At 43.0% G+C, this 25,707-nt stretch overlaps 1 protein-coding gene across 5 annotated transcripts in view; it reads right to left on the bottom strand.

Annotated features, from left to right (window-relative positions):
• The window catches only part of RAF1 (Raf-1 proto-oncogene, serine/threonine kinase), a 1,232,906-nt gene that overhangs the window by 713,964 nt on the left and 493,235 nt on the right, over positions 1–25,707 (bottom strand). For all 5 annotated transcript variants that reach the window (XM_069643941.1, XM_069643943.1, XM_069643946.1 and 2 more), the window contains 4 exons: positions 23,714–23,867; positions 12,587–12,614; positions 12,359–12,483; positions 9,783–9,900 (listed from right to left, as the gene is read on the bottom strand). In XM_069643941.1, coding sequence (XP_069500042.1) covers positions 9,783–9,900; positions 12,359–12,483; positions 12,587–12,614; positions 23,714–23,867 — 425 coding nt within the window. The remainder of the gene's footprint in view (positions 1–9,782; positions 9,901–12,358; positions 12,484–12,586; positions 12,615–23,713; positions 23,868–25,707) is intronic.

A 25,707-nucleotide genomic window follows, 5' to 3' on the forward strand; every position in this document is an offset into this window, starting at 1 on the left:
AGTTAGACAACATGCCACAATCAATATCTGCAGAAATTTCCGTCTCGTCATCCTCGAAATGGATTCCTAAGACTCTGCTTAAATGCCTTAAATACAAAGCAAATGATAGTGGCACGCCATATAGAAACATCAAATGACAACAGTTGTAGATTCTGCAGGACCAACTTTGAATCACTTAAACATTTAATAACTGAACGCACAGCACTCAAGAGCCAAAGGTCAACCCACCTAAAACACTTTGCGCCAGTAAGTGGTAACATGGACGAATGGTGGCTCAGGATTTTGGGTGGAACTTCAGTCCACTTGACATGCTCGGTAATAAACTTCTTGGATAACATCTTGGAACAGTAAAAGAAAAAAAAAAAAGAAAAAAACTGTAATGGTAATCACATACCTGCTTATAGACTTGAGTATATAGAGACTATTCACGGACATTCAAGTCTAGGCTGTGAATTGCTACGGATGATGTTTGTTTTTTTCCTTAAGAAACAAAATGAAATGTGTTGTGACAAAAGTTTGGTTTAAACTAAAAGTTACAAATAAAAAAAAAAAATTAAAAAAAAAGATTGGAGATTGTTCACATTTATAGGAAGGGTGGGCGAAAAAAATGGGGAAAATGTATGGTAAGCTCTTTTTGAACAGATTAGAGGTTTGAATCACTGAGTCAAACTATAGAAGCCATCTGCTGGCCAGCTTTAAGATAGGGATCTCCACCATTAACCAAATATTCAGGCTAACTTTGTTGATGGATAAATAGATCCGTGTTGATGGATAAACAGGTGTGCTCTTTATGTCATTCATCGACCTAAGTAGGCATCCCCTGAACAGAGCTATGGAATATGATGAAATAACCAGGTTACTCACCGTAGTGACCACCTTACTCCTAGTCCATAGTCCCCTTTCCTACATACTTATGGAACATCCCTCCATCCCTTGGGACGGAACCGGAACGCTTTGTAAAAGCATCCAAAATGTTCAACAAAAAATGTTTTAGTCCTTCCTCTCTTTCTACACGGGGCCCAGCATGCGGCCGTAACCCCGCCCATCTTGGCTCCGCCCCGCGCATCGCCCATCAGTCCTTTTCTATCGCCAGGTCAAAGACCTTTTAGCAATAACAGAGGAACCTTATTGGAGGGGACGGTAGGCGGGCGTTTGGAGGAAAGGGGACTATGGACTAGGAGTAAGGTGGTCACTACGGTGAGTAACCTGGTTATACTCCTATGTCCCATCCCCTTTCCTCCATACTTATGGGAGATTCCCAAGCACTCCTTACAGGAACTATGGGTGGATGGAAAAAAAAAACTGACAGCCTGACCAAACTGGGCATCAGCTCTTGAACTCCGGTCTAGACAATATTATTTACAAAAAGCCGATGGGGAGGCCCAAGTAGCCGCCTTTGCGATGGTCTCCCGGGGGACATATTTCTGAAAGGCAACCGTGGCTGCCTTGCCCCGCACCAGGTATGCATGAATACCTTTAGGAGGCTTCAACCCTTGAACGGTGTAAGACTCCATAATGCAGGCAGCAATCCATCGGGAGATGGTCGCCTTAGAGGCCTGCTTACCTTGTGGATTACCAAAGGTGACGAGCAGTTGAGAAGAGCACCTAAGTTCGGAAGTTCTGTCAAGATAGAATTTAAGAGCCCTTCTAACATCCAGACAGTGTAGAAGCCTTTCCGCCTCTGAAGCGGGGTTCGGGAAAAAGACCGGCAAGGAAATAGACTGGTTTAGGTGGAACTCAAACAACCTTCGGCAAGAAAGCAGGGTTTGTCTGTAGGTCCACCTTATCCGTGTGAAAAGCCAAGAAGGGATGTTCCACTGACAAAGCTTGGAGTTCACTCACGCGCCTCGGCGAAGTGACGGCCACCAAAAGGGACACCTTCCATGAGTGGTGCTTGAGGTCCACCGTGGCCATTGGTTCGAAAGGCTAATGGCACAAAGCTGTCAGGACCACATTTATACTGCGAATTGGAGGATAAAGGCGCGTCAAGCCTGCAAAATGTCTCTTCACCACAGGATTAGACAGAGAGTAAAAACATTGGTCCGTAGATAGGTAGGCGGAAACCCGCCGAAAGATAAGTTCTACATGACAGAACATGAACTCCCGACTCTGCTAGGTGGGATACAAAGGACAGTACTGTGTCAATTGTAGCCCACCTAGGGTCCATCTGCTCGTCTAAACACCAATGACAGAACCTAAGCCATTTGTTTTTGTACTGGGACCTAGTCGAAGGTTTTCTTGTTGCCTGGATAAGGCGCATATTATCCGCTAACAAGCCAAGATGTTGTAAAGACCTGAACTCGGGCACCACGCCGCCAAGCTGAGTGATTGTAGGGAGGGGTGCCACAGTTGTTGCTCCCCTTGTTGAAGAAGATCGGGGATCCACGGTAACCTGATCGGCGGATACACTGACAGGTGTTGAAGTTCTGAGAACCAAAACCTGGCCGGCCACCACGGGGCTATGAGTAGGAGAGAACAGTTCACCGAGTTCTTCAATTTGCCAATCGTCCGATGAACCAGAGGCAGAGGCGGGAAGGCATAAGCCCTCATGTTGTACCATGGAACCTCGAGAGCATCCCCCAGAGAGGAGGCTCCCAGTCCGTTTCTGGAGGCATACAGAGAAGCTTCTTGTTTGGATCTGGATGGACAGCTCCACGAGCGGGGGAGACTTGGTGCCCCCTTGCTTGTTGATGTAAAACATCGACACTGCATTGTCTGTGCAAATCCGGACCACCTTGTTGGCCATGATCAGTCTGAACGCCTTGAGTACTAGCAAGATCGCCAGGAGCTCCAGATGATTTATGTGAAGGAGCTTGTCCTGAGGCGACCAAAGAAGTGAGACCTGAAGAAGATCCAACGTCACACCCCCACCCTAGAAGGGAGGAGTCCGTCGTGACCGTTACCATCGGGGCTGGGTCCTGAAACCCCTCCCCCACCGACAGGTTGCTGAGAGACGACCACCAGTCCAGGTCCGCTCTCATGGAAGCCGGAATCGTTATGAACTTGGAGTCCGGATCCACAGCCTGAAGCCAAGAACTCCGAAGAGCCATCTGAGTCCGCCTCATCTTGAGGTGAGCCAGAGGAAGTGCCAAAACGCACTAGGCCATGAGGCCCAGAAGCCTCTGGAACCACCAGGTCTACATGCTCTCCGATTGATCAAACATCTGACACGTGGCCAACAGATCCGCCATTTCTGTCCCCGGTCAGGTACACTCTGCAGGCGATCGTGTTCCAGCAAAAACCCACGAAGATCAAGTCCTGAGAGACCGTCATGGAAGATTTCCCCCAGTTCACCGACAGCCCGAGGTGGAACAGGAGCTGGAGGAGAGATTGAAGATTGCAGGCAGCTTTCAGCGGACAAGGGCTGCGCAAGAGCCAGTCGTCCAAATTCGGATATACATGGATACCCTGCAGACGAACATAGGCCGCAATCACTGACATCTTCGTAAAGACACGCAGTGCCGAACTTAGACCAAAAGGAAGGATGCAAAACTGGAAATGCTCCTCTCCCACAGAGAAACGGAGATATCTCCTCTGTGGACCCCAGATCAGGATATGCATGTAGGCATCCTGAAGATCCACCACGCTGAGCCAATCGCCAATCTGCATGGAAGACCTTATCTGGCCGGGCGTGATCATCTTGAATTTCTCTTGGGGTAGGAAAAGATTGAACTGGGAAAGGTCTAGGATGGTGCGCAGGCCAGCCTGGTTGGGTTTGGGCACCGTAAACAGCCGGGAGTAGAAGCCCTCCCCTCGATCCACAAAAGGAACGATTTCCACAGCTCTGAGGTCCTGCAATTTCTGCACCTCGGCTTTTAGGGAGGGCGATCCAGACTGCTGGAAAGGAGGGTTGAAGGGTGGGGTAGGGGATAGGGGTAAGCGGAAGCCCGCCCGAGCGACTGACAAGACCCACTTGTCCTCGGTGATGGTCTGCCACGCCTCCTAATGAAACGCAATGCGTCCTCCCAACGGAGACTCGTGCGAGCAAGGAAAACCCTAATTTGGCAGGCTTTTCAGCTGTGTTACCACCTGAACTTGAGGAGAAGGCCGAGGAGCGGGAGAAAAACCGTTGCTGCCTCCGGCGGTTATTACCCGAAGGAGTATCCACTCTGCTGGATTTCCAGTCTAGGAATACCCTGAAACCAGAGGAGGGCTGGCTCTGCGACAGCGGCCTCTGGGACCTGAAAGGGGTTTTAACCAGGACTGACAAGGACTTAGCTGTCTGGGTGCTGTCTTTCGTTTTGGTGAGCTCCACATCCGTTGTGGAATGAAAAAGCTCCTTACCGTCAAACAGCAGGTCCAACACCTTGTCCTGTACCTCCTTCGAGAACTTGGTGGCATGCAACCACGCCTGTCGAGAGGTGTCAACACCCATCATAAGGCCCCGAGCCGACATGTCGACATGATGAGCCGCAGCCTTGAGCAGATCCTGGGCCAAGGCTCTGGCGTCAGATAAACCCACCTTAAAGTCTTCCAGCTTTTCGACCAGAATGGACTGACAGACCTTTACACATCTTCATGTTCGCCCCCGCTAACACCAGTTCTGCGTTGGCCTGCCGGAGCTGCAAGGCTGAGTTAGCGAAAATGTTCCCCCCAAGGGAGTCCAGGAGTTCCTCCTCTTTCCCCAGAACCTGAGTCGTCGTCGTCGAAGAGGACACTGCAGGCCTCAACTGCAAAGTGGCCGCGGCCACCACTGTGGAGGAGGGGGGTGGACAAGATGACAGGGCCACCTCTTCCGAAGAGTGCAGCCTGTGACGCTCGTCAATTTTCATATTGACTAAAAGTCCAGAGTGTGGCTTTTCCCAGACCCTGCGGACCTCGGCCAAAACGTCTTTCTGCAAGAACAGGCCGGTACGCTCTGAAGGAGACAAGGTGAACGCCCCCGAAAGCACGCCCTCCTGCAGAGCGAGTGCCCCGGGCACTGGAACATCCAATAGGAACATCATGTCCAGTACCTGGTCGTGAAAAGCTCTAATAGAGCGGGGCTGGTCTTTGCTGTCCTGCTCGCCCTGCTTTCATCCAACAGGTCAGGATCCTGCTGAACCGTGTCAGACACCGTCTTGTCCATGGGGGAGAATGGAGGCAAGGGCGGAAGGGTCAGTGGAGGCACTGTAGGCAAGGGCGGCGCCGGCGGAACCACTGTTGGACCGGGTGGAGCCGGAGGCGCAGGAGGGCATATCTCTCTGAAAAGACCCTTGAAATACTCTCTCACGGGGTCGGTATGCATGAGTGTCTGATATTTGCTGAAAAAAGGCGTCCTCCGGAGATGGTTTTGGAACTGCCGGAGAAGGCCTCTCATGAGGAGGGTTGCCATACAGCCCCATCCCCCGAAGTGTCCACAAAAATCAAAGGTGCCAAACCCACAGGCAACGAGACATTGTGCGGAAGGGGCAACCGGGCATTCCAATCGTAAACTGGACGAAACTGATGTGTACAAGGAACTTTATGTTCACCCGCGGAACCAACTCCTACACCTGAGGCCGATGGCGTAGTTGTAGGGTGAGCACCCAAAATGGCCACCGTGGTCGTGGCAGGAACGGCCGCCATTTTGCCATCACCTGAGGGGAACTGCGGCACGTGTGGAAGTGAGGCAGGGGTCCCCGTCGGTGGGTCAGGGGTCTTAATTTTAGCCTTTACATAAGGAACCTCGGCCGAGCCGATACTATGTGGCCTGGAATGTTTTTGCGACATACCAACAGCCAAACTAGCCTCAGCAGGAAGGACCTTGGCACTGCCGGTAAAGGAAGAACTCCTTGCCCCCTCAACAGTTCTGGCATCACCACAAGAGCGGGAACGGTGAAGAACAACTTTTATCGATAAGGCCTTGGCCGGCCTCTCAGAAATGTTGGTCACTTTAGCCTCTGTATGAGGGACCTCGGACATCCGTTCGCTAACACCAGGCCGAGCCGAGGTCTCAGGGTGCACCCCGGTACTTTTTAGGGAAGCCGATAGCAAGGCCTCAGAACGAGCTCCGGTCCCCCACGACTCAGAACAGGGTCTACAGGCAGCCCCCACAGGAGGGCCTCAGAGCATACTCCGGTATCCACAGGCCCCTCGGAGAAAACTCTGGTACAATTATTAGGCCCAGAAGGCACCTCGGGGCAAACCCCGGTGAAAGAGCGATCAACACTCCTCCCGGCTCGGGAAGAGCCCGGAAAGGTATCTCCCAGCCAGAGTGCTCTGAAAAGTAAAGAACTTACTGGGTGTTTCTTCTTTTCGTCGATGAACGCCTGAAAATGCGAAGGAGGAGTATGTCGAAACCCCTCCTCCCACCGCTCCAACCGACGTTGAAGTGCCCGGCCGGAAAGGGAGTCGCAATAAATACAGGAGTCCCAACGGTGATCCGGACCCAAACACTCTAGACAAAGAGGATGGGTATCTGCCCTCGCGAAGCGGAGGTAACATGATGAACAATATGGAAAGTCTCGTTTGAATGACATAGACAGACTAGTACACAAACCGCTAGCGAGAGACCGAGAGGAAGAAAAAAGGGAAGATGATCTTCCAAGGATGCAAGCGTGTCCAGTCCCGAACAAGCGGAGAAAAGGACTGATGGACGATGGGTGGGGCAGAGCCAAGAAGGGCGGGGTTATGGCTGCGTGCCGGGCCCAGCGTAGAAAGAGAGGAAGGACTAAAAAAAATGTTTGGGGGAAAATTCTGGATGCTTTTACAAAGCGCTCTGGTCCCGTCCCACAGGACGGAAGGACGTCCCATAAGTATGGAGGAAAGGGGACGGGACGTAGGAGTAAGAAAGTACACTCCACCCCAAATGACATAATGCAGCTGTACACAAATAATTCAGCCTCAGACGTGCAGCCAGGGGGGGAGGGTGTACCGTCTTTTAACCGCCTTAGCAAAGGGAGTAAGGCATGGATGCGGTCTGGCACCCACACTCTGTCCATTTATTTTGAGGTCATTGATTGCCTGGCAGTGGACAATGCCACTTCTCCAAAACTGGAAAATACGTGGATGAGAGGAGGGATGTCAAAGATCAATGTTTTAATGTCAGCAGATTATGCAGTCCTCATTTCACGTACACCCAGAGGCCTAGCCAGATTGACTTACCAATGTTCCAAATTCTGTAACAGCAAGGGCCCGACCAACACAGCCAAAACCAAATTGATGGGATGTGGGCAGAAGATAAAACCATATACAAATGTGAACATAAGGATTGGAAACTAGTTGATCGAAGAAGTGGCTTTTGACTATCTGGGGATTCGGTTCACAAGAAATGGGAAGTGGGATCAGCACATTGACAAAGCATATTTAACTATGAGGGAAAGGAGTGATGCTGTCCTGAGTCACAAAATCTTTTCGCAATAACTTTAAGCTATCAGTAGAAGTATATAGAGCCCACGCAGTGACAGCGCGTCTTATGGTGCTGAGCAATGGGGTAACAGGAACACAAAAAGTTGGAGACCACAGAAAACGTTTTGAAACGATTATTGCTGCTCTCAAAAAGTGCACCAAATGTGCCAGTATATTTTGAATGGGGGCTAACACTGTATGAAAATAATGTAGCATTAAAACCACTACTCTATCGGGCAGACACTTGGACAACTACCGAACTGGTGAATTACAAGGAGTCTTTAATGGATGTAATAAGCTGCCAGGGAGACAAACAATTGCCATGGCATGTTTACATCAGATTGTTACTATTTGTCTTAAAGCTTGAACATTTTTTGGAGAACCCGAGTAGAATGCATGCTAATGCTTATGTGTAATTAAGGATTCTCATTGGGAGTGGTCTCATGAGGAGAGGATCAATAAATGCCTCTCTGAGCTATGGCTGGTCCTAACTTGTTATTTAAAACTGATTTCCAACCTAAATGGTATGCAGCCTACATTAAATCTATTCACACGCTCATTTATGAAGATTAGGCTACATATACTACAACTGGCGCCATTGACAAATCACTGGTATGATCCAGGGTTAGAGCATAGCCCATACTTCTATAATGTAAAAGAAACCCAGATACGGATACGCAGTTATAACCTGAAAAATTGACTATTGAATCATGGGGTCAGGACCTTGTGTGCTTCTGAAAATCTATGCAAACATTTATATTTTTGTGATATATGCTGTTTTGGAATACATTTCCAAGTTATGGAAGAAAAGAAACCTAAAGGTTTTACGATATTACATAAATGATGCAAGAAATGGTCTATGTAAGCCTTTCGGCAACTCTATGGCTTTATTATCTAGAGGTTGTTTTAATCGTGGAGCTTTTATCGGGAATCTATTCTTGAATATGTGTATTGTATAATCAGTTTTTCAACTGTTCTATGTATTTTTAGATTGTTGCTTTTATGGCCTAGTGTCCAGATAAGGTATCTTTTGATTGATTGAAAAACGAACAGTGAACATAGTCACTGGGTGATGTAAATGCCAATCTAATGTCCCTCCCATGACAACTCCCAAAATAACCATAACCAACTGCCCGCCTTTTTCATAGGATTAGCATTGTGAACAGTCTATTTTCTTCCTTTATATGAAGTGGACTTTTAGAACTATCTGAAAAACAAAGGTAAGCTTAAAATGGAGCATTACAACCGAGTGCACATACAACTAGCACCGAGCTTTAAGTGCTGCTCGTGTTATGACTTAACAGCAGAGCATTCAAATCAGCAGAGTTTGTGCCAAATAAATACATTTTAAACTAAATAGCAGCACGGGTGTATTTGAGGTTGCAATATGTTAAACCCTGTAGTAAGTAGATATCGGACCAATAGCTTGCCCTAGCTTGTAAGGTGTTCAGAGCAGTCTTACACCAAATAAGTGGCAGTTGCGCAATTCCTTTTCTGACATCAATGCCAAGATTATTGGTACTTAATGCCAGATTTGAAAGACTATAGGAGAAAGCATGTGTGCAAACATAGCTCGTGACACATGGAATTCGCTCAAGAAAGCACACATGAAATAAAAAGCTGGTCATGGTTCAGGAAAATTGGTTATTAGCATACTTGATCATGGCTCTCTTGACCTTTTCCAAATTGACCGACATTTTTTGTTCGAATTCTTTAGGAATTTCAGTCAAAGCTAATGTAATATATATATGTTGGGTAAGGGAATAGGTTAGGGTGGGGGAAGAGAGGGGCTGGGGCTCTCCCTCCCTCTGCATTTTAGAAAATAAAACGAACCAAATGAATTAGGTTAATTGGGAAAAGGTCAATTTTTTTTTTCATGAAACAGACCGAAACCGTTTATTCAGATGTAAATTGACCCTTCAAATCTAGTTTGCATTAAATACTGGAAAACACTTTGATTCACTGGGTTTTATAGCATGCAAACAATGTATAACACTTACATGAAAGAGGTGGGCACATCGGCAAAGGTGTTGTTGAAAAGGTGATAAATACCAGATAAGATGCAGAAAGAAACACAGGATAGGAGAAACTACGCTCAAAGAAAAAGGAGGAGTATGCAATCACAATTATCAATATTGTGGAAAAAATATTTTATCTTGGCTTTTATGTTTTTTTTTAAACGTACACAACTGCTATCATAGGTTGTCTTGTCTCCATCAGTAATTGTAAATGATGTGCTACTGTTGGATGTCACGGAAATTATTATTTGATTTCCAATTTTCAGAACGTGAGAAATGTTGCTCTGAAAGCAAACAGCATACATTAAAAGATCCACGCATTCTCAATTTTAAAAGTTTATTAAAATCATGTGAAAAAAAAAAAAAACAGTCAGAGTACTTCTACCAAGACAGTGTCCCTCTACCTTATTGTTTAAAGTAACAATCTAGACAGAGTGAACAAAAATGTGTACTCACCATGCCACTTGCCCTTGTACACAGTCCCGAAAGATCCAGAGCCTATTCTATTGGATAGGACGACTTCACTGGCTTCTATTTCCCAATAAATACTTGAATCCCGCTGACCACGGGCCCTCTGCAAGTATTTGAATTGACAAACAATTAGGTATATCAAATAATTGAGTTCTTGATTCCACATCATCATTGAGTAGCTAACTGGGAAAGAGGTGTTAAAATCAGGACACATCAATAAACATTTCAAAAGTTTATAGTTCTACAGTGACCACAAACTAAACGCATATATCCATTTCCGTTTCCCTGCGTTTTTCAAACATTCTGCACAATTATAGAATAGATATATGCACCTTCAATTGAATATTATACCATTGGTAGGGAAAAAATAAAAAGGCCAGTTTTGTGCAAGCAACAAATTCTCAAGCAAAAACGTCTGCTGGAGTCTGTTTGGCGTCCAACATGGGAATGTCAAAATAAGGTTTGAAGGACTAAAAGCACTTGGGAGTAACCATCATCTGTACCGAGCAAAGGTGTAATCAGACTAAAGGGTAATAATGCATGTGATGCATGTGTAAAGCTGAAATGGGCTAGAGTTTGATCCAACAAATGTTTTGTAAATAGGAACACAGAATTGACGGTTCACATTATCTTAAAAAGGCTATCCCCAAATCAATGTAACCATTATTTGTAAGGATTTCTTAAAGAGATATTGCACAGACCTTACACACATTCAGATTTTGAAGGGCAGAGTATAGGAATCAAAGTGTATACAAAAAGAAATAGCCTATAGATCTGTCCATGATAAATTGATATGTGCGGATAAAAAGACGTCATATTGTGCATATTTGCCAGAATCAAAACTTAGTAACAGTCACCTGACATTAGCAAGATATGTGTGCTGCCAAAAATGCCCAATATTGCAACCCAGAGAAAAATTGGATAATGCAAGGACGGAATGAAGAGAGGCATAGTGCCTGGCAGATGGTTTAAGTTGATGAATGATAAGTAAAAGAGGAGTGGGCACAATATGTATTATCCATTCAGACAAGCCGGAAACCACTATGATAGTAACAGACAGAAGCAATTGCCCTTTACTATACATTACATTTGAGCCTGATACAATATTAAGACATGCACAACCAGCAAAAGATTGTGAGGCAAATTCTAGGGTGATGGGTGAGTTTTGGAAATCAATTGAAAAAGGGCCAGAGGTTTCCATATCTCAAGGCAAGATTTTTTTTTTTTTTTAAAGGAAGTTGGTAGTGAAACCTTGCAACAAACTAATTAGCAAAATCTCAGACATACTGGCTTCAACATTTATGGCATGGAAGTAATTTTACTTAAAATGATATGTATGAGCACAATTTTGGGCTTTTCAAAACACGATGCAATCCAAAGTTTTACATTTAGTAAATTCACTTTTACTACCAACTTAGTTACTTAATGTCCGTTTTAGAAAGAAGATTGGAGGAATATTTAATTTAGCAAGCACAGAATGTAGGCACCTCTTATTAAAAATGACAAATCTTCACGCTTGGAAAGAATGTACACTTCCACACTCTTTAAAAACCTTTAGATCTCTACCATAAGGACAAAGATACTACTTTAGATGAATCCTCCATAACTGTTCAGCTTGATACAATAGGAGGAACGCATAAGGCATCACAATATGTGGAAGAACTATACAAATAAAAAAAAGAGTAGCACCCACTCCTTGAACGGAGAAACCCAACCCAAATCAGGAGAGAGGATACTCAAGTGTATGGTTTTAGAAGGCCATAAAATCTTCAAGAGCAAGTATTTTTATAGGAAAAGGATAGATGGCTTTGTACCGAAAAGCAAGAGAACAAAAGTGGTTCAGGTAGTAGAGAGTTGCAGTCTCCAAGCGACTGAATCAAAACCCCTGCTACAATGCGCACATCTAGGCCAGTGGCTCAATTTCCTTTTTCAATTCGAGCATATTCACAAAGAGAGCAACAGGGGTTGCATGGTAATTTCAGATTTGGTGGCCCCAAAATTAGAGCTACTGTATACACAACAAATAGCTTGCTACAGTCAGGACTTAAATATCAATCGTTTCCAGTCATTTCTGCAGGCTAGCTCTTTAATTTGTCGCTTTGCTGCAAACGCACATGACATATCAACATCGTCCCTCCCGTGCTGACCACACTAACTATATTGCTAGCACAGTGGCTACTAGAGACGGAGTGTGTACAACAACGCTCCCACATTAACTGACACTCTTTGATACCTCACATCTACTGTGTGACAGACTAAGTAAAAGGCCATAGTTTTCAGTGTTCGAAATACTCCCCTTGCACAGCTTTGGGAAAAAGTAGAGTTTCCATAAAGTGAGTGACTTTTCATATAGAAACAATTATTTTAATGTATTTTTGTTAACTTATTAATATAATAAGCAAGCTGATGTGGCATGGCTCCCATTTTACCAAGTTACAGGAATAGGTTTATGGCAAGAAAGTCACAACTCCCTCACTAACTATTTTCAGGAAACTCGAAGCTTAATCCACCCACTCTTTAAAAGTTGAATGCTAAAACCTGGAAAACAGAGCGTCACTTACAATTTTTATGCCTTGGTTGCTGTTTGCTGGAGCCCTCTCTCTCTGGGATGGTACTGGTGTTTTGGGCTGAGTCCACCCCGTTGGGCTCAAATTGTTGGGGCTACTAGACCGAGCTGTAGGAGAAGCTTCATGCAAATAAACAAAATATATCAAAAAGAGGAGTGGATGCAGAACAGAAGACATTGTACAGATTGTCTTAAAGCATTCGTTTTGAGAAAACAAACATACCTGATTCGCTGTGACTTCGGATCGCATCCTAGAGAAGTAAACAAAAGAAGTTAGTTGATACATCAATAAAGGCATTTGCATCCGATACACAGAAAATTCAGGCAGAGTGTCAGTTACAATGTTTAACATAGCAGAGAGAAACTAACATTAAACATCCGAGAGCCTGATTTATATCGCTCGAAACCGCACTACATTTTGTTAGGAATTATTATTTTGCTCGAAAATAAGTTTAATAAATGTATGAGTAATCCGTGTTTTTCTGGTGTCAACAGTCATATTTTGATTTAAAATTCTATCTGCACATTTGCAATTTCTCACACTATTTTACTGTAGAATTATGTTTTTCTTGATTGCCCCAAACATGCATTTTTTACTATAGTAGCCTGGACTAACAACTCAAATAGTTAAAGTAAAGACAGATAACAGATATAGTACAAGATGAGGGGTGCCCGAAGTACAAATTAAGAGGAATTAAACAAAAACGCAACCAAAACCAGTTCTATTTGTAACACTGCCATAAAATGTTCATAGACATTAATGATCCAAAATAGATCTAAATGCAGAAAAAGAATGTAAATTCTTTCAAACAGTGCAATCGCTGAGCGGTTTCCACTTTTAAAATCGTTTGCAAACCGGATATGTAAGAAATAGGAATGCACTTGATAAATGAATGTTGAAAGCGTCCAATCTCACCCATGATAATACATTGCATTACAGTGGAGCAGTACATCAAAAGGAAATATTGAAGACATGGACTCCTCTGTCCTATCAGTGGCACCATAATTAGTGGGTGACCTGTATGTTCTTTCTGAAGCATTTGCCAATTTCATTTATACAACTAAATACTTACAAATGTACTCATTCAGACCCGATGTAATTCTGCTAGGCAGTCTCATTAGACACCCCTAAAAGTATTGCATCCGTATGCTTGTTGACAACCCTGGCTAACTGGGATTAATCTGCAGAAATCTAAACTCATACAGGGCATATCAACAAGTCTTGGAATCTGAGCCGACCTTCATCCAGATATGGATAAGGAAAAAATTGAGTTCTTTTAAGAAAATATCCAAACAATTCCCTTTCCCCAATCCTACATCAAGAAAAAGAAGGTGGATGAGGATACCTTTCGGCTTTTGTGATTGTGACATTCACAAGATGACCCCTTTGAAACTGAACTCTAGAATTACCCTCTTAACTGTACGTCACTCCCCAGTCACTTGTGAAATAAATAGGAGTATAGATCGGGCAGAATTTTCTGTGACCAATGAGGTACAGTTAGCGGTATTACTAGAAAGGTTTTTAGCAATTTCAGGTTTAATTAACATGTCCTAGGTTTGATGAAACTATGCCAAGTTTATGTTTTAAGATAAGCACAAATCTAAATGTTTTGTTTGTTTATTTTCTTTGTATGGCGCTCCAAACCCAGAGGTAGAAGGGCGCTTAAGAATTTGGTTACAGCGTTGAGAAGTATCTTAGTGTTGCATACTTCGTACAAGTTTATAATATATACATATATATACAGTGATCAGTAAACAAGAGCAAATGCAGTACGTACAATATACAGTTTTCAATATAAATACAGTGTCTAAGCCAGTTACCGCACGGGTCTGGTGTTAATGGCGTTATTCTTTGTTTAGAAGCCAGCTGATGACCTGCTTCCTAAAGATCTGGAAGGATATATCAACATGAGCCCAACAGGCTTGCATGAGTGCAGAAGAAAACGTTTTTACAAAGCAAATGTATAAAGTTCGGAAGCTTCAAAATAAATTATTTTCTAATTTACTCAGTAGTTATTGGTGAATACATTTGGAATTTGCTACCCCCGACATAACTAAAACCCTTGCCTACTACATGTAGAAATGGCATAAAAATAGTATTGCCAAAGTTAGGCTTTTTATTAAAATAACCTTTATGTGCGGCCATTTTATAATTTTCCACACATACTCTTTTTTATAGAACATGTCTTTTTGATTGAGAAAGGATTACTGAACTATTAAGAGGAATTACACATACCAGGTTTTAAAATATTACTCTAATTGATTTCGTTAACGCTATAAGCATCGCAAAGTGCTTTCTCATAACCACATAGTTCCAGCTAATGTCATGCTTGACCTAGGCAAACCAGTTGTGCTAGATAAGTATATAATAGAACAGGTCAAAACCATTTCTTCGTTAAAATCGTACCAATGCAGCTATTTAAAGAAATGAAATGTTATGAAAGAGAAATACCTACTCTTCCACTCAAACAAAATCGCCTGGCCCAGGACCTGGGAGAAGCATTCAGGCTGTTATTCTAGTCCAAAACAATAAAAGATAAGAAAAATAAAGAACAGAGAAAGAAACAGAATAAAACACGGACAGAGAAGAAAAGGTATAGGAAAATAGGTGAGAGTAAAATTGTATGAGGAAATAGAAAATTAAAGTTATAGAAGGTAATCCTGTGCATATTCTACCAAAATTATACACAAAGCCAACAGCTGCCAACTACCCATTAAAAAAAAAACATTTATGAAATTAGCGTTGGTTCTGTTAACTCTAAAAGTAAAACACTTAATTTAACTGTAAGCTCTGTCAGTGCCGAAACACATGTAATCAAGGTGCACCTCCAATGTCAGGCTAAATACAAAAACATTTTTAAAACTTAAAAATACAAAAATGTTTAATTTCACCATCTAGGAGTGTGGCGCAATTTAATGTAGAGTACAATTACCTTAACATTTTTAAAATGACCTGATCAAATTAACTTCATGCATTTCTAAGACTCCAGTCATCAACGCCTGACCATCCACAACGATAAGTTGTTAGGGAGAAACGGTCTAGAGAAATATGGGTATCTTAGCTTTGTACATACTTCTATACTAAGTTCATATGTATTCTTTAAAATATTCCAAATCAAAATTGGTTTGTTGCCAGACCCCTTGAACTTTAAAAACACGATTGTGGGGCAAAACAATGAACAGGATGGAAATGATGGGAGGATCATTTCTAAGTGTGGCTATTAAAATATCTTAGTTGACACAATAAACCTTTCTTTATCCAATGTGAAAAATCAGTTTCAAATCTATACAGATGTCAAATAATTGCTAGAAAAAACATCAAGTGCACATATCTGCATTTTAATTTAAAAGGGGGTATACACTTAAAAAGCATTGTCTCTCGATTGTCTTTCAGAGCAACGTAATGTGGGCCAAATGGCCATCATTCACTCCACGTGCAAACATGCTGGAAAACCCCCTGCGCCTCTTCTGGGGTGCAAGAGTTTAGGGAGGAATTAAATAGTATAATGCAGCTATGGTTTGCTAGATTTGTAATGCTCAGAGGATAGCATCAGGACATTAAGAGAAAGCATAAATCATGCAATATTCGGCATGACACCGGAGGAACCTCTCATAAATATAGAACAAGTAAAGGACTACAGAGAGGGGTATCTAGTTATAATGGAAGAGCCACTATAACAGCTTGGGAAAGGCATTTAAGGTAATTCGTTGTAGTTAATTGGAACGGTACGATTAACACTGCATGCATGTTCACTCAAAGTGTTTTCTGCAGTTGAATGATAGTTTAGGTGATATGTGCCTTGCACCTTGGAATTGCATTGGAAATATTTTAAACGTCCTTGTTTTTAAATTTTGCAGTGAACTTGTTAGCATATACAAAAAGAAAGCAACAGTGGGAAAAACGGTGGCAGAAAAATGCAGGTATTACATTAAAAAAAAAAAAATAACACGGAATGAACCGCATCAGCCATAGCTGATTAGAACACAATATGTACTTTTGGACCTGTCACCTGGCCAGTGATAATGTATATGATGACTCTACCTATGACCTGCGATTTCAAGACAGGCCCTTGATTCTTATAGTATTGGGGACAAGATGGGGAGAGAAAATGATCCCAAAAACTTTAGTCTTGCACTACACACGTTTGCCCCACCTAGTCGGCTGCACCAAAACATGCACAGAACCGGAAAGCAGTCTAATGGCCTGAAGGGATCTCCTGGAATGTAACAGGGTGTCAATCTACATCGTTTTGCCTTCCTCCACCCATCTGAAGTCTGGGCAGCACAGAAGAGCAGAACCTCAGTGTACCATTAGAGCAGCCCTGCAAAAATCTGCCAATATGGCGTGAGTTTCAATATCATCATCACATCATCATCATCTGTCATTTGACTAGTGCCTTTCACCATTGGTATGGTCCCAATGCACGGTAAGTTGTGCGCCCTTGGGGGACCGAAGTCCAGGTATGAGGAATTCATCAGAGCGCTATAGAAAGCGTATGTGCATTTTAACCAATACGAAGGTAGGTAGGGGTGCCAAATCCCTCTAGACACACTTGAGCTGGCATGTGGATTGGTGCTGAGAGGTACTCTGGAAAGTGTGCAAGAGCAGGAGAGTCATTAAGTGTACAGCTAGATCAAAATTTGTCATGAGGGATAGCTGCATTCTTACGGCAGAGGTGTTGTGCAATGTGTCTTGGAGTAGAGCAACCTTGTGTGTGCAGCTAGACGGAATGTCATCGTGGGAGATAGCTGTATTCTTGTAGTAAATAGGGTCTGATGTCTAAGCGAGAAAAGCAGCAACAAACGGCAGACTGGAATGATGTTCTTTGAAACACGTAGTACCCCATTTTAAGCATTTTTGGTCAAGGTTTCATTATACACCTTTTGTGACTTACTGTTTTCTCTTACACCATTTAGTATACCCATAGAATTTTGATAAAAAGCATAATTCTGACAAGTCTCAACATGTAGATGCTTACATTCCATACTGGAGTTTTAAATCTATATACACGTACAACACAGAATTACAGTTTGATGAAAGTGTTCATCACACTGCTAATCCTTTACAATGGGGATGTAAACGTTACGTTAATATTTGTGCTAGAAACAATCTGTCACCAAACAGTATATTTTCTCAATTATACTAGACTCAAAGTAACACTTAAAATTTTACATGGCTTCTACTGCCATGAATTACCTTGTTTGACTTAAGTGTAAAGAAATCACGTACTAAAAAAGACACCTGCTCAGAACTCGTACAACTTCCTCTGCTACAGCAAAGAGATAGAGAACCTCAGGGAAATTCATTCCCAAGTTTGGGGAACAAATTCCATCTTTTAACAGAATGACCATATTACTCCATGTCACCAGGACAACATTTACTCATACCTTGGCCTTCCCTATGTAAGCTATTAGCATCAGCGGCTTAGCATGTGTTTGTTCAGTTGCAGTCTACAAAGAACAAAAATGCCAGAATGCATTGGGGTGTTAAATGAAAGACCAGTAGGGGACATTTCCCAGAGACAGTGATCTGGTGACCAGAAACTAGGATATAGTTGACAAAAACATCCCAAAATATGTGGACCCACTAAGTCTTCCAGTTAAGGTTTGTAGCACGAACAATGCCAAGGGGTGTGTAGGTGACACACTGATGCAGCTTGCGTTTAATACGAAGACGTTCCTCTAGACCAGTCGGATGTCGGAGGCGGCTGTAACGTTACACGTTTCAGTGTCGCCTGACGTCCCTAATGCTCGGCATTCGGCCCTTTCCTCTAAACTTTTCCAGGTGGCTCAGACCTCTCGGCGCAAGACGGATCCCAGCTTTTCGGTTGCCATTGCTGCAACCTGCACCCCGCGGCCTGGGGAACAGGGCCTTCAGGCTTCGGGCTGTTACAATTCCCTATCATCGTGCCGTTAAGGCTTTCAGCGCGCTTGCCTGTCTTCTCTGCGGCACTCGGCTGAAGGATAGAATGCCAGTTGTCGGGTACCTTCCGCTGAAGTAATCAACAGATTCACGTGCAACTGTTCTTTTATTTCTTTACCACCAGCGTTCCCTGCCCTTTTACATTTTTAAAAGTCCACAAGGCCACATCCTGGGATTTCAGCTTTACATGTTCCAACGTTCCCTTAAATTGGGCTCCACAATTTCAAAGGCTATTGAAATGTCATCCGCCATCGAAATGTCACAGCGTGAAATGTCACCAGTACCTACTAAGAACCACATTACCGAGGTACTGGACCTTAGCTTACGTAGAAGGCAGAGACTTCAAGCTAAGCTAACCTCACTGCCTTCTAACTTTATTAAAGTATTCCAACTTGATATAGCCTTAATCTCTGGGGCTAATCCTGCCGAAACTCTTCCAGGACTGCCCTTGGACACGAGCAGTTGCTCTGATGGCGCTAATGCCTTGTCCCCTGGGACCTCTACTCCGGAAAAATACTAAGAAAATTGCAATGTGTCCGTTATATCTTCTGCTATTGGAATAATTTCGCCAGATAGAGATAGCTCTATCATTAATTCCAACCATACTTTACCTGTCGGCCTTTATACCTGTCGGCCTTTATTCTGAACAAAATCCCCTGTCTGGGCCATAGAAGCTTTTTCAGACTAAAATCACCACTGAGCTAAACAGATGCACCAACCCTAGCGATTTTACGGCATGGCTGGATTATGTGCAGAAACTTGTAAATTGACATTATTTGTTCACAGCTGTAGGATTTTTAACGGGAATGGGACCGTGGTGATGGGTCTGTAGTTAGTGGGTATAGCCAGGTCTAATGTTTGTTTTTAGAAGTGGGAGAACCCAAGATTGTTTCAGATTACTAAGGACTGAATTGGTAGAGAATGATAAGTTTATAAGTTTAGTGATGAAAGGGTATAGATCTCTGGCTGCATCTTTTATAGTCTGGGCCGTGCAGCTATCCCCGTTACAGTTGGAGGGTTTCAGAGAGGCTATCATTTTTTGTACTTCAGGTATAGTTACCTTATTGAATGTAAAGCCTGAGTTAGTGTCAGTGGTAGGTGGTGTGCTAGGGCTGGTATACTTGCTACAGGTAAATTGTTGTCGTTTGGATTCTATTTTGGTTGGGAGCCCTGTTATTTTGTTAGCGAGGGCATTCTGGATGCTAGTGCACCAAGGTCTATCCTTCGTGCAGGTATCTGCTGGCGGATTAGGGTTTTCTAGTTCCTTTAGAATGTTGAATAGTTCGCTGGTGCTGGAACCTGCCTGCTTTATCCTAACGTTGTAGGCTTCTTTCTTAGTACGTATTATCTCACTTTTGTGTGTACGTGATATTAGTGAGATTCGTTTTATTTTCAGTAGAAGGTGTCGTTTTCCATAGTGTCTCTAGTTTAGCTTTCTTTTTCCTCAATAGCTTGAGTTCGGGGGTGTACCAAGAGTTCAGGTGTGCTCTGGGTTTACCTTTGCGCATTTTCAGTAGGGCGATAGTGTCAATGGCTTTGGCCATGGAATTGTTATAGGTGTTGAACAGTAGGTTCAGGTCGGCAGTGGCCGGAAGAGCGTTGAGAGTGTGAAGTACCAAGGGTATTAAGGCTTCAACAGTAATGTTGCGCTATTCCTGGTAGAAAAGGCTGGTACAATGGGGGATTTCTTTCTGGTTCTGGGTTATTGATATTAATATCTAGTGGGATGAGATGATGATCAGTCCATGCGAGAGGTAAGGAGACCTTTCAGGTAATATTGCAATTTAGCACATCGACCCAGTTGATAATTCTACCTTTCCGATCAGTGGGTTGAGAACTGAGTTGTATGAAGCCATGCTCAGCTAGGACGTTGGCTAAGGAGGAGGCTGGGGGGTCATTAGAGTCATTCTACCCAAGGTTCATGTCTCCGAGGATGATGGTTTGTGCTGACGGTTTAGAATTCTCAGCTATTAGAGAAGTGATGTCTTCATCAAAGGATCCAGGATGACACGGTGGGCCTATATATTAGGCGAATAGAGATAGTACTTTTGGGAGAAGTCTGCAGCTTCATTGTGAGATGTTCACATGATTTTCCTGGAGAGGAGGTGACTGATCTGAGGTCTAGTGAGGATTTAAAGATGATAGCTACACCTCCTCCATGAGCATTAGGTCTGTCGGCTCTGAGGATGGAGTAGTTGTTGGGAATAGCTAGGGTTAAATAGGGTCCTGCTGCCTCATGTAGCCAAGTTTCTGTTATGGCGAGGAAGTCGAGGTTGTTGGTCAGGATGATATCAGCTATCTCTGTAGGATGGGCCACAAGGGACCTGACATTTAGCAGAGCTCCTTTTAAAGGGAGTGGTTTGGAGTGGTTAGAGGTTGTGCTATTTTTATTGGTCTTAGTAAGGAGTTTGGCTAATGGGTTGCTATTCATATGGGTGAGTCTGGTGCCTAGTCTAATGTTACGGTCTGTGAGGTTAGGGTTGACGGTGAATATGTTGCCAAGGTGATTAGTTGTTGCAAACTTAATAATGGGTTTGTGGTGATTGGGACTGGCACCAGCAACCAGGCATGGTAGACTAGGTCTAGGATAGTGACATGAGGTTTTGTTAGTAATAAGGTTGGCTAGGGTGTCAACATGGCTTTGGTAGTAGCTAGGTCGGAAGGATGGTGTAGTGGGCAGGAACGGTGTGGGGTAGGGGGTGGTGAAGTGTCTCAGGAATGCAGGTTTGGCTAGGCCATTATTGAAAGCTATGTAGTTGTTTCTGCTGCAAGGTACACTATCTTGCATGACACAAAACGGGAACATGATGAGGGTGAGCCAGGTAAGCATGGTAGGGATCTATGGGTCTCATTGGCAGGGATCTATGGGTCTCATTGGGTACCTCTACGTGTTTTAACCATACTGTAAAATTGTCAGTGAAGACTATCTGCCATGACAGCCCCTATAGGAGATGAGCCCCCCACAGTCTGCCAATACTATCCCCTCTACAGTCACCAGAAAAATAGAACCATGCCAAGCTGGCATGACTGGGTCTGTGGATATTGCCCCCAAATCATCTAACCTACGGAATCTAAGCTTGAAAAAGTCCTAAATGCCCATTCCTAAGGACGGCCCAATTAAAGACATGGTTACTGATCATAGGAACTTCATAATTACCAATGTCGATGAGCCCTGTGAGAGAGAACCAAGGGAAGCTCCTCGAAATAAAGTACTGGCATGGCTTCGCCTAAAAACGGGGCCAGGTATAGTTTGAAACACAAATTTTAAGTTCTTATGTAGAGTAAAAATTGATGGCTGGTGCACCCTGAAGAACAGGGATTGTGGTGGTTGGGTGTGGAACTAGTAACCTTCCTGGGTTTTTAAAGAAGTAATTATATGCCAATGGGCTCCTCAAATTTAAGACTCGTAATGTTATACCTAATTATTTTCCAAATGATTGTCTGTTCACATATTCCCCTTTGATGTTTCTTTTTTGGGGTTGTTCCTATGTACTTATTCTATTTATTATATTTATGAAGTTTGTAAGTTTTGTTTCGTGTATCGAGGCCTACAGGTTAGTAGCGCTTTACAAGACTAAAATAAAACATCAAAATCAAAGCTTATAGAGGACTAGGAAGATGTAAATGGCTCCGGCTCCACACACAGCTTAAAAATGTATATTTCTTATTTGTAATAGTAACCCAATGTTGTAATCATAGGCAGCATCTGTGTTGAAATCTACGGGAGTCCAGTCCATGGCATACATTGTTCTCATGCCCAAGAAAAAATACTGATCTAGAGACCCACACCAATAGTTCCCCTATAAGCTCACGGGATATCTGCAGGCTTATTTTTCAAGTTGAGGAAAGGTCAAGTGATTAGCTCAGATGTGTGTACAATGCTGTGCTAGACACAGGATAAAAAATTCAAGAAAACAAATCTTGACTCATTAAGGCAATTTGGGTACTTTTAATGCAGAGGTAAAAACATTATTGAACAAGAGCATACTCTTGAGGATTACGGTGCAGCTGATCTTCAAACCAATGTCACCTGCCTTGGAGCCTAGCCTAACTGCCATTTATTTATTTATTTATTTATTTATTTATTTATTTATTACGCGCCGAAGCTCGCAAGCATCAGGGCGCGAAGAAAAGACTCCGGGACCAGAGATTCACGGGACAACACAAAAGAAAGGAGAGGGGAAGCAAAAGTAGCGACCCAATGTGATGTTGTAAAAGCCTAGTTATTTGAAGAGAAAGGTCTTCAATTGCTTCCTGAAGAGTTGGCTATTGCTTTCCAGTCTAAGGCTGCAAGGCAGTTTATTCCAAGGAGAGATCGCCAGGTTGGGGAATGCTCGACCAAGGCCGGTGGCTTTGCCTGGGAGGCTGGGGTTGATTAGTCCTTGTTTGGTAGATCTTAAGCATCGACTCGGCTCATACCAGCTGAATTTTCTTCTTAAATATGCTGGCGCCATGCCGTAGAGACATCGGTGGGTTAAGGTCAGTGATTTAAACAGGATCCGTTCCTTCACTGCCAGCCAATGAAGATCGTTTCTGTCCTTGGTGATGTGTTTGCGCTTAGATTTGTTTACGATGGACCTGACGGCATTATTTTGAATGATCTGGCATTGTTTCAGGCAGTTGTTACTTGCGCCAAGCATTAATGCATTGCCATAATTCAAGCGAGGCAGAATAGTAGCTCTCCCTATCGTAGCACTATTCTTGATGTTTAGGAATGGTCTGATTCGGCAGAGGAGCCTTTGATAGTAACGGCAATTTCGCCTAAGATAAGCGGTTTGGGCTTCTGCACCTAGGGAGGATTGTAGGTAAATACCTAGGGTTTTAACCTTACTTGATACCTTGATGGTAGAGTCTTTTATGGTGAATTCGGAGTAATCCGGGCCAAGATTGTTTAAGGCTTTGGCATTTCCAAAGGTCATAAGTTCCGTTTTGGAACTATTAAGACACATCCAGTGTGTTAGCATCCAGTTTTCAATGGTGTTATTGATGACCGATAACTTGTCGTTGTCTATGGAATGATTTCCACTCAATTCCAGGATGAGCTGTGTATCATCAGCGAAATTGGTGAAAAAGATTCCAAGTTGTGATAGAATGTTGCAGAGGCAGCGGATATATAAGTTGAAAAGTAAAGGGGAGAAACTAGCTCCCTGAGGAACGAAGCAATCTACTGGTTTGGGAGAGGTGGAATGGCCTCCCCAATTGATTTTAGAATTTCTATAACAGACTAACCCGCTAGAGTAGTACCCAGGTGAACTGCCATCTGAAACCTATATAGACCCACCAGACTGGTACCCTAGCTAACTGCCATTTACAACCTAGGTACCCAGCAGGCAGTTAATCTAGCTGTAAAATACTGATTATCGATGTACTGATCAAAATGTTTTTGAACATCAGCCTTTACGAGAACACTGCTTCATCAGTGATTACCTCAATGATCCTGTTGTCCACTGACACCGTCGTGCTCACCATATGAACATTAGGGGTGGACGTGGATCTCTGCCTTTGAGAGAGAGAACATTCTGAAGAAGGGCTTGAAGTGCTAAACGTGAAGGCATGTGGCGTTGAATATCTGTGCTGAGAGCTGAGGGAACAAAAGAAGATTATTACACATGAACAGGAGTTCCAAATCAGCTTTCAAGCAAAGCCCCTTTCAACTCGGAGCACCCAGCAGTCATACAGTTAGTACAGTGGTTTGCTGACTAAACACCAAACATTTAGTTAGCTGGATTGTATCCATTTAATTACTACTTTAAAATGGACCTGGACAGCTGGTAAGGACTGCTTGGCAGGTTTAAAAAAACAAAAAAACAGTCCACTTGCCCGTTTGACCAATTCTCTTTACATCCACCAATCAACATATTAAAAAGCCACAAGAGCTGGTTGTAAACTGTATCAAAGCGTAAGCAAGGTCACACAAAAACACACCAAATACACAAAAGACAATCTGCATCTTTCTAAATACATTTCAACAAATCTTGTGCTCTACTTTTACTATGATGCAATTAGGACGTGTGTATAGTAAACTGGTCTATCCCAATAGGGTTACCCTTCAGCAGGGCTTGCATTTTTTATTTTTAGCTATTCATGCTTTGTGCCATGTGACTACTGATGAAGTAAACACAATCTTAGACTGTACAGGGGTGATTTAGCCAACATGGCTCACTAATACTGAGAAGCAGATGGGGGAGGCACTTTATCTAGGACAACAGGAAAAGAGGCAAGGCTTAAACAACTTTGGAATTGAAGAAACAGTGAGGCACACATATCATCTACAATCACTATTTCTATGCCTTTATTTTAAATGTAACCAAGTTTAAACTGTACGAAATCATGATCATGCTGAAGTGGTCCACATCATGAGAGAAACGCATGCTCATATAACAGGCACCATTTGATGTATATTAGTTTAGGTCCATGGAGTAGTTTCTATATTTATTGCCAGAGATGTCTGTTGTGAGGCCAGAGAATTTGGCTGCAACTATGATCGATATTGCCCTGCATGACGAACAGAGTACAATATACAGGATGGACATGGTTGAAGATTGGCTGACCATTGAATGAAAAGCTTTATGGCCAGAGGGTGAAAGGTCGGTTTGTAACCTTTGACCATACATTGTTCAGAGGATGGGAGCACTGGGAATGATTTCATGAGAAGATTTATAGATTGGAAGAGTCCCTCCTCATTGCGTTATGCCTACCGATTGCTGACTAAATAGATACTTATTTTGCAATACTATAGACTGAAAGGCAAACTAAAAATCAGACTTGCCTGAATGTCCAGTACCAATGGCTACTAGTTAGACAACAGACTTGCTAGCTAGGTCCCAGTCCACTGCTAGATTATAACTAGAACCTGCAATTGCATGCAGGATAAGAGATTTGCCTCAGCTTACTGTGCTTAAGTGGACTATGATATCAATTGTGATCAATGGTCACATGTGTGCGCTAGCTAGAGATATCTTGCTTAGTCCAAGGTTGCTGTTAATTCACCATGTATATGTAAACCGTGTGAATTACATGCCAGTTAAGCTTAGATTATTAGTCTTCACTAAATGAGACCTATGTGCCAAGTATAAAGTCCAGGCATATTTTTGCAAATGACAGTTAAGTAGTAACATTTCCAATGTTCATAGAGTAATACTGTGGTAGAAGAAAATCGGTCATCTCCTGATGGGTGGCTTATTTGTGTTTGTTGACAGGATGGGGCTGAATTCGAAATTCATCAGATTAGCATTGTTTTTAGCTAAAGGGCGCATTCCGTTACGCATAGTCTAGAGACCGATTATCCCACTCTCTACATAGGCAAGACGTATGAAACTGGCGTCTTCACAGGTGTTTTGGACTACAACTTCCATGATCACTCACCATTGACTATGCTGGTTCCGGCTAATGTTGGCTCACTATTGACTATTCAGGGTTAT

This window comes from Ambystoma mexicanum, chromosome 2p, assembly GCF_040938575.1.
Source record: "Ambystoma mexicanum isolate Mex_15411 chromosome 2p, UKY_AmexF1_1, whole genome shotgun sequence".
Lineage (NCBI taxonomy): Eukaryota > Metazoa > Chordata > Amphibia > Caudata > Ambystomatidae > Ambystoma > Ambystoma mexicanum.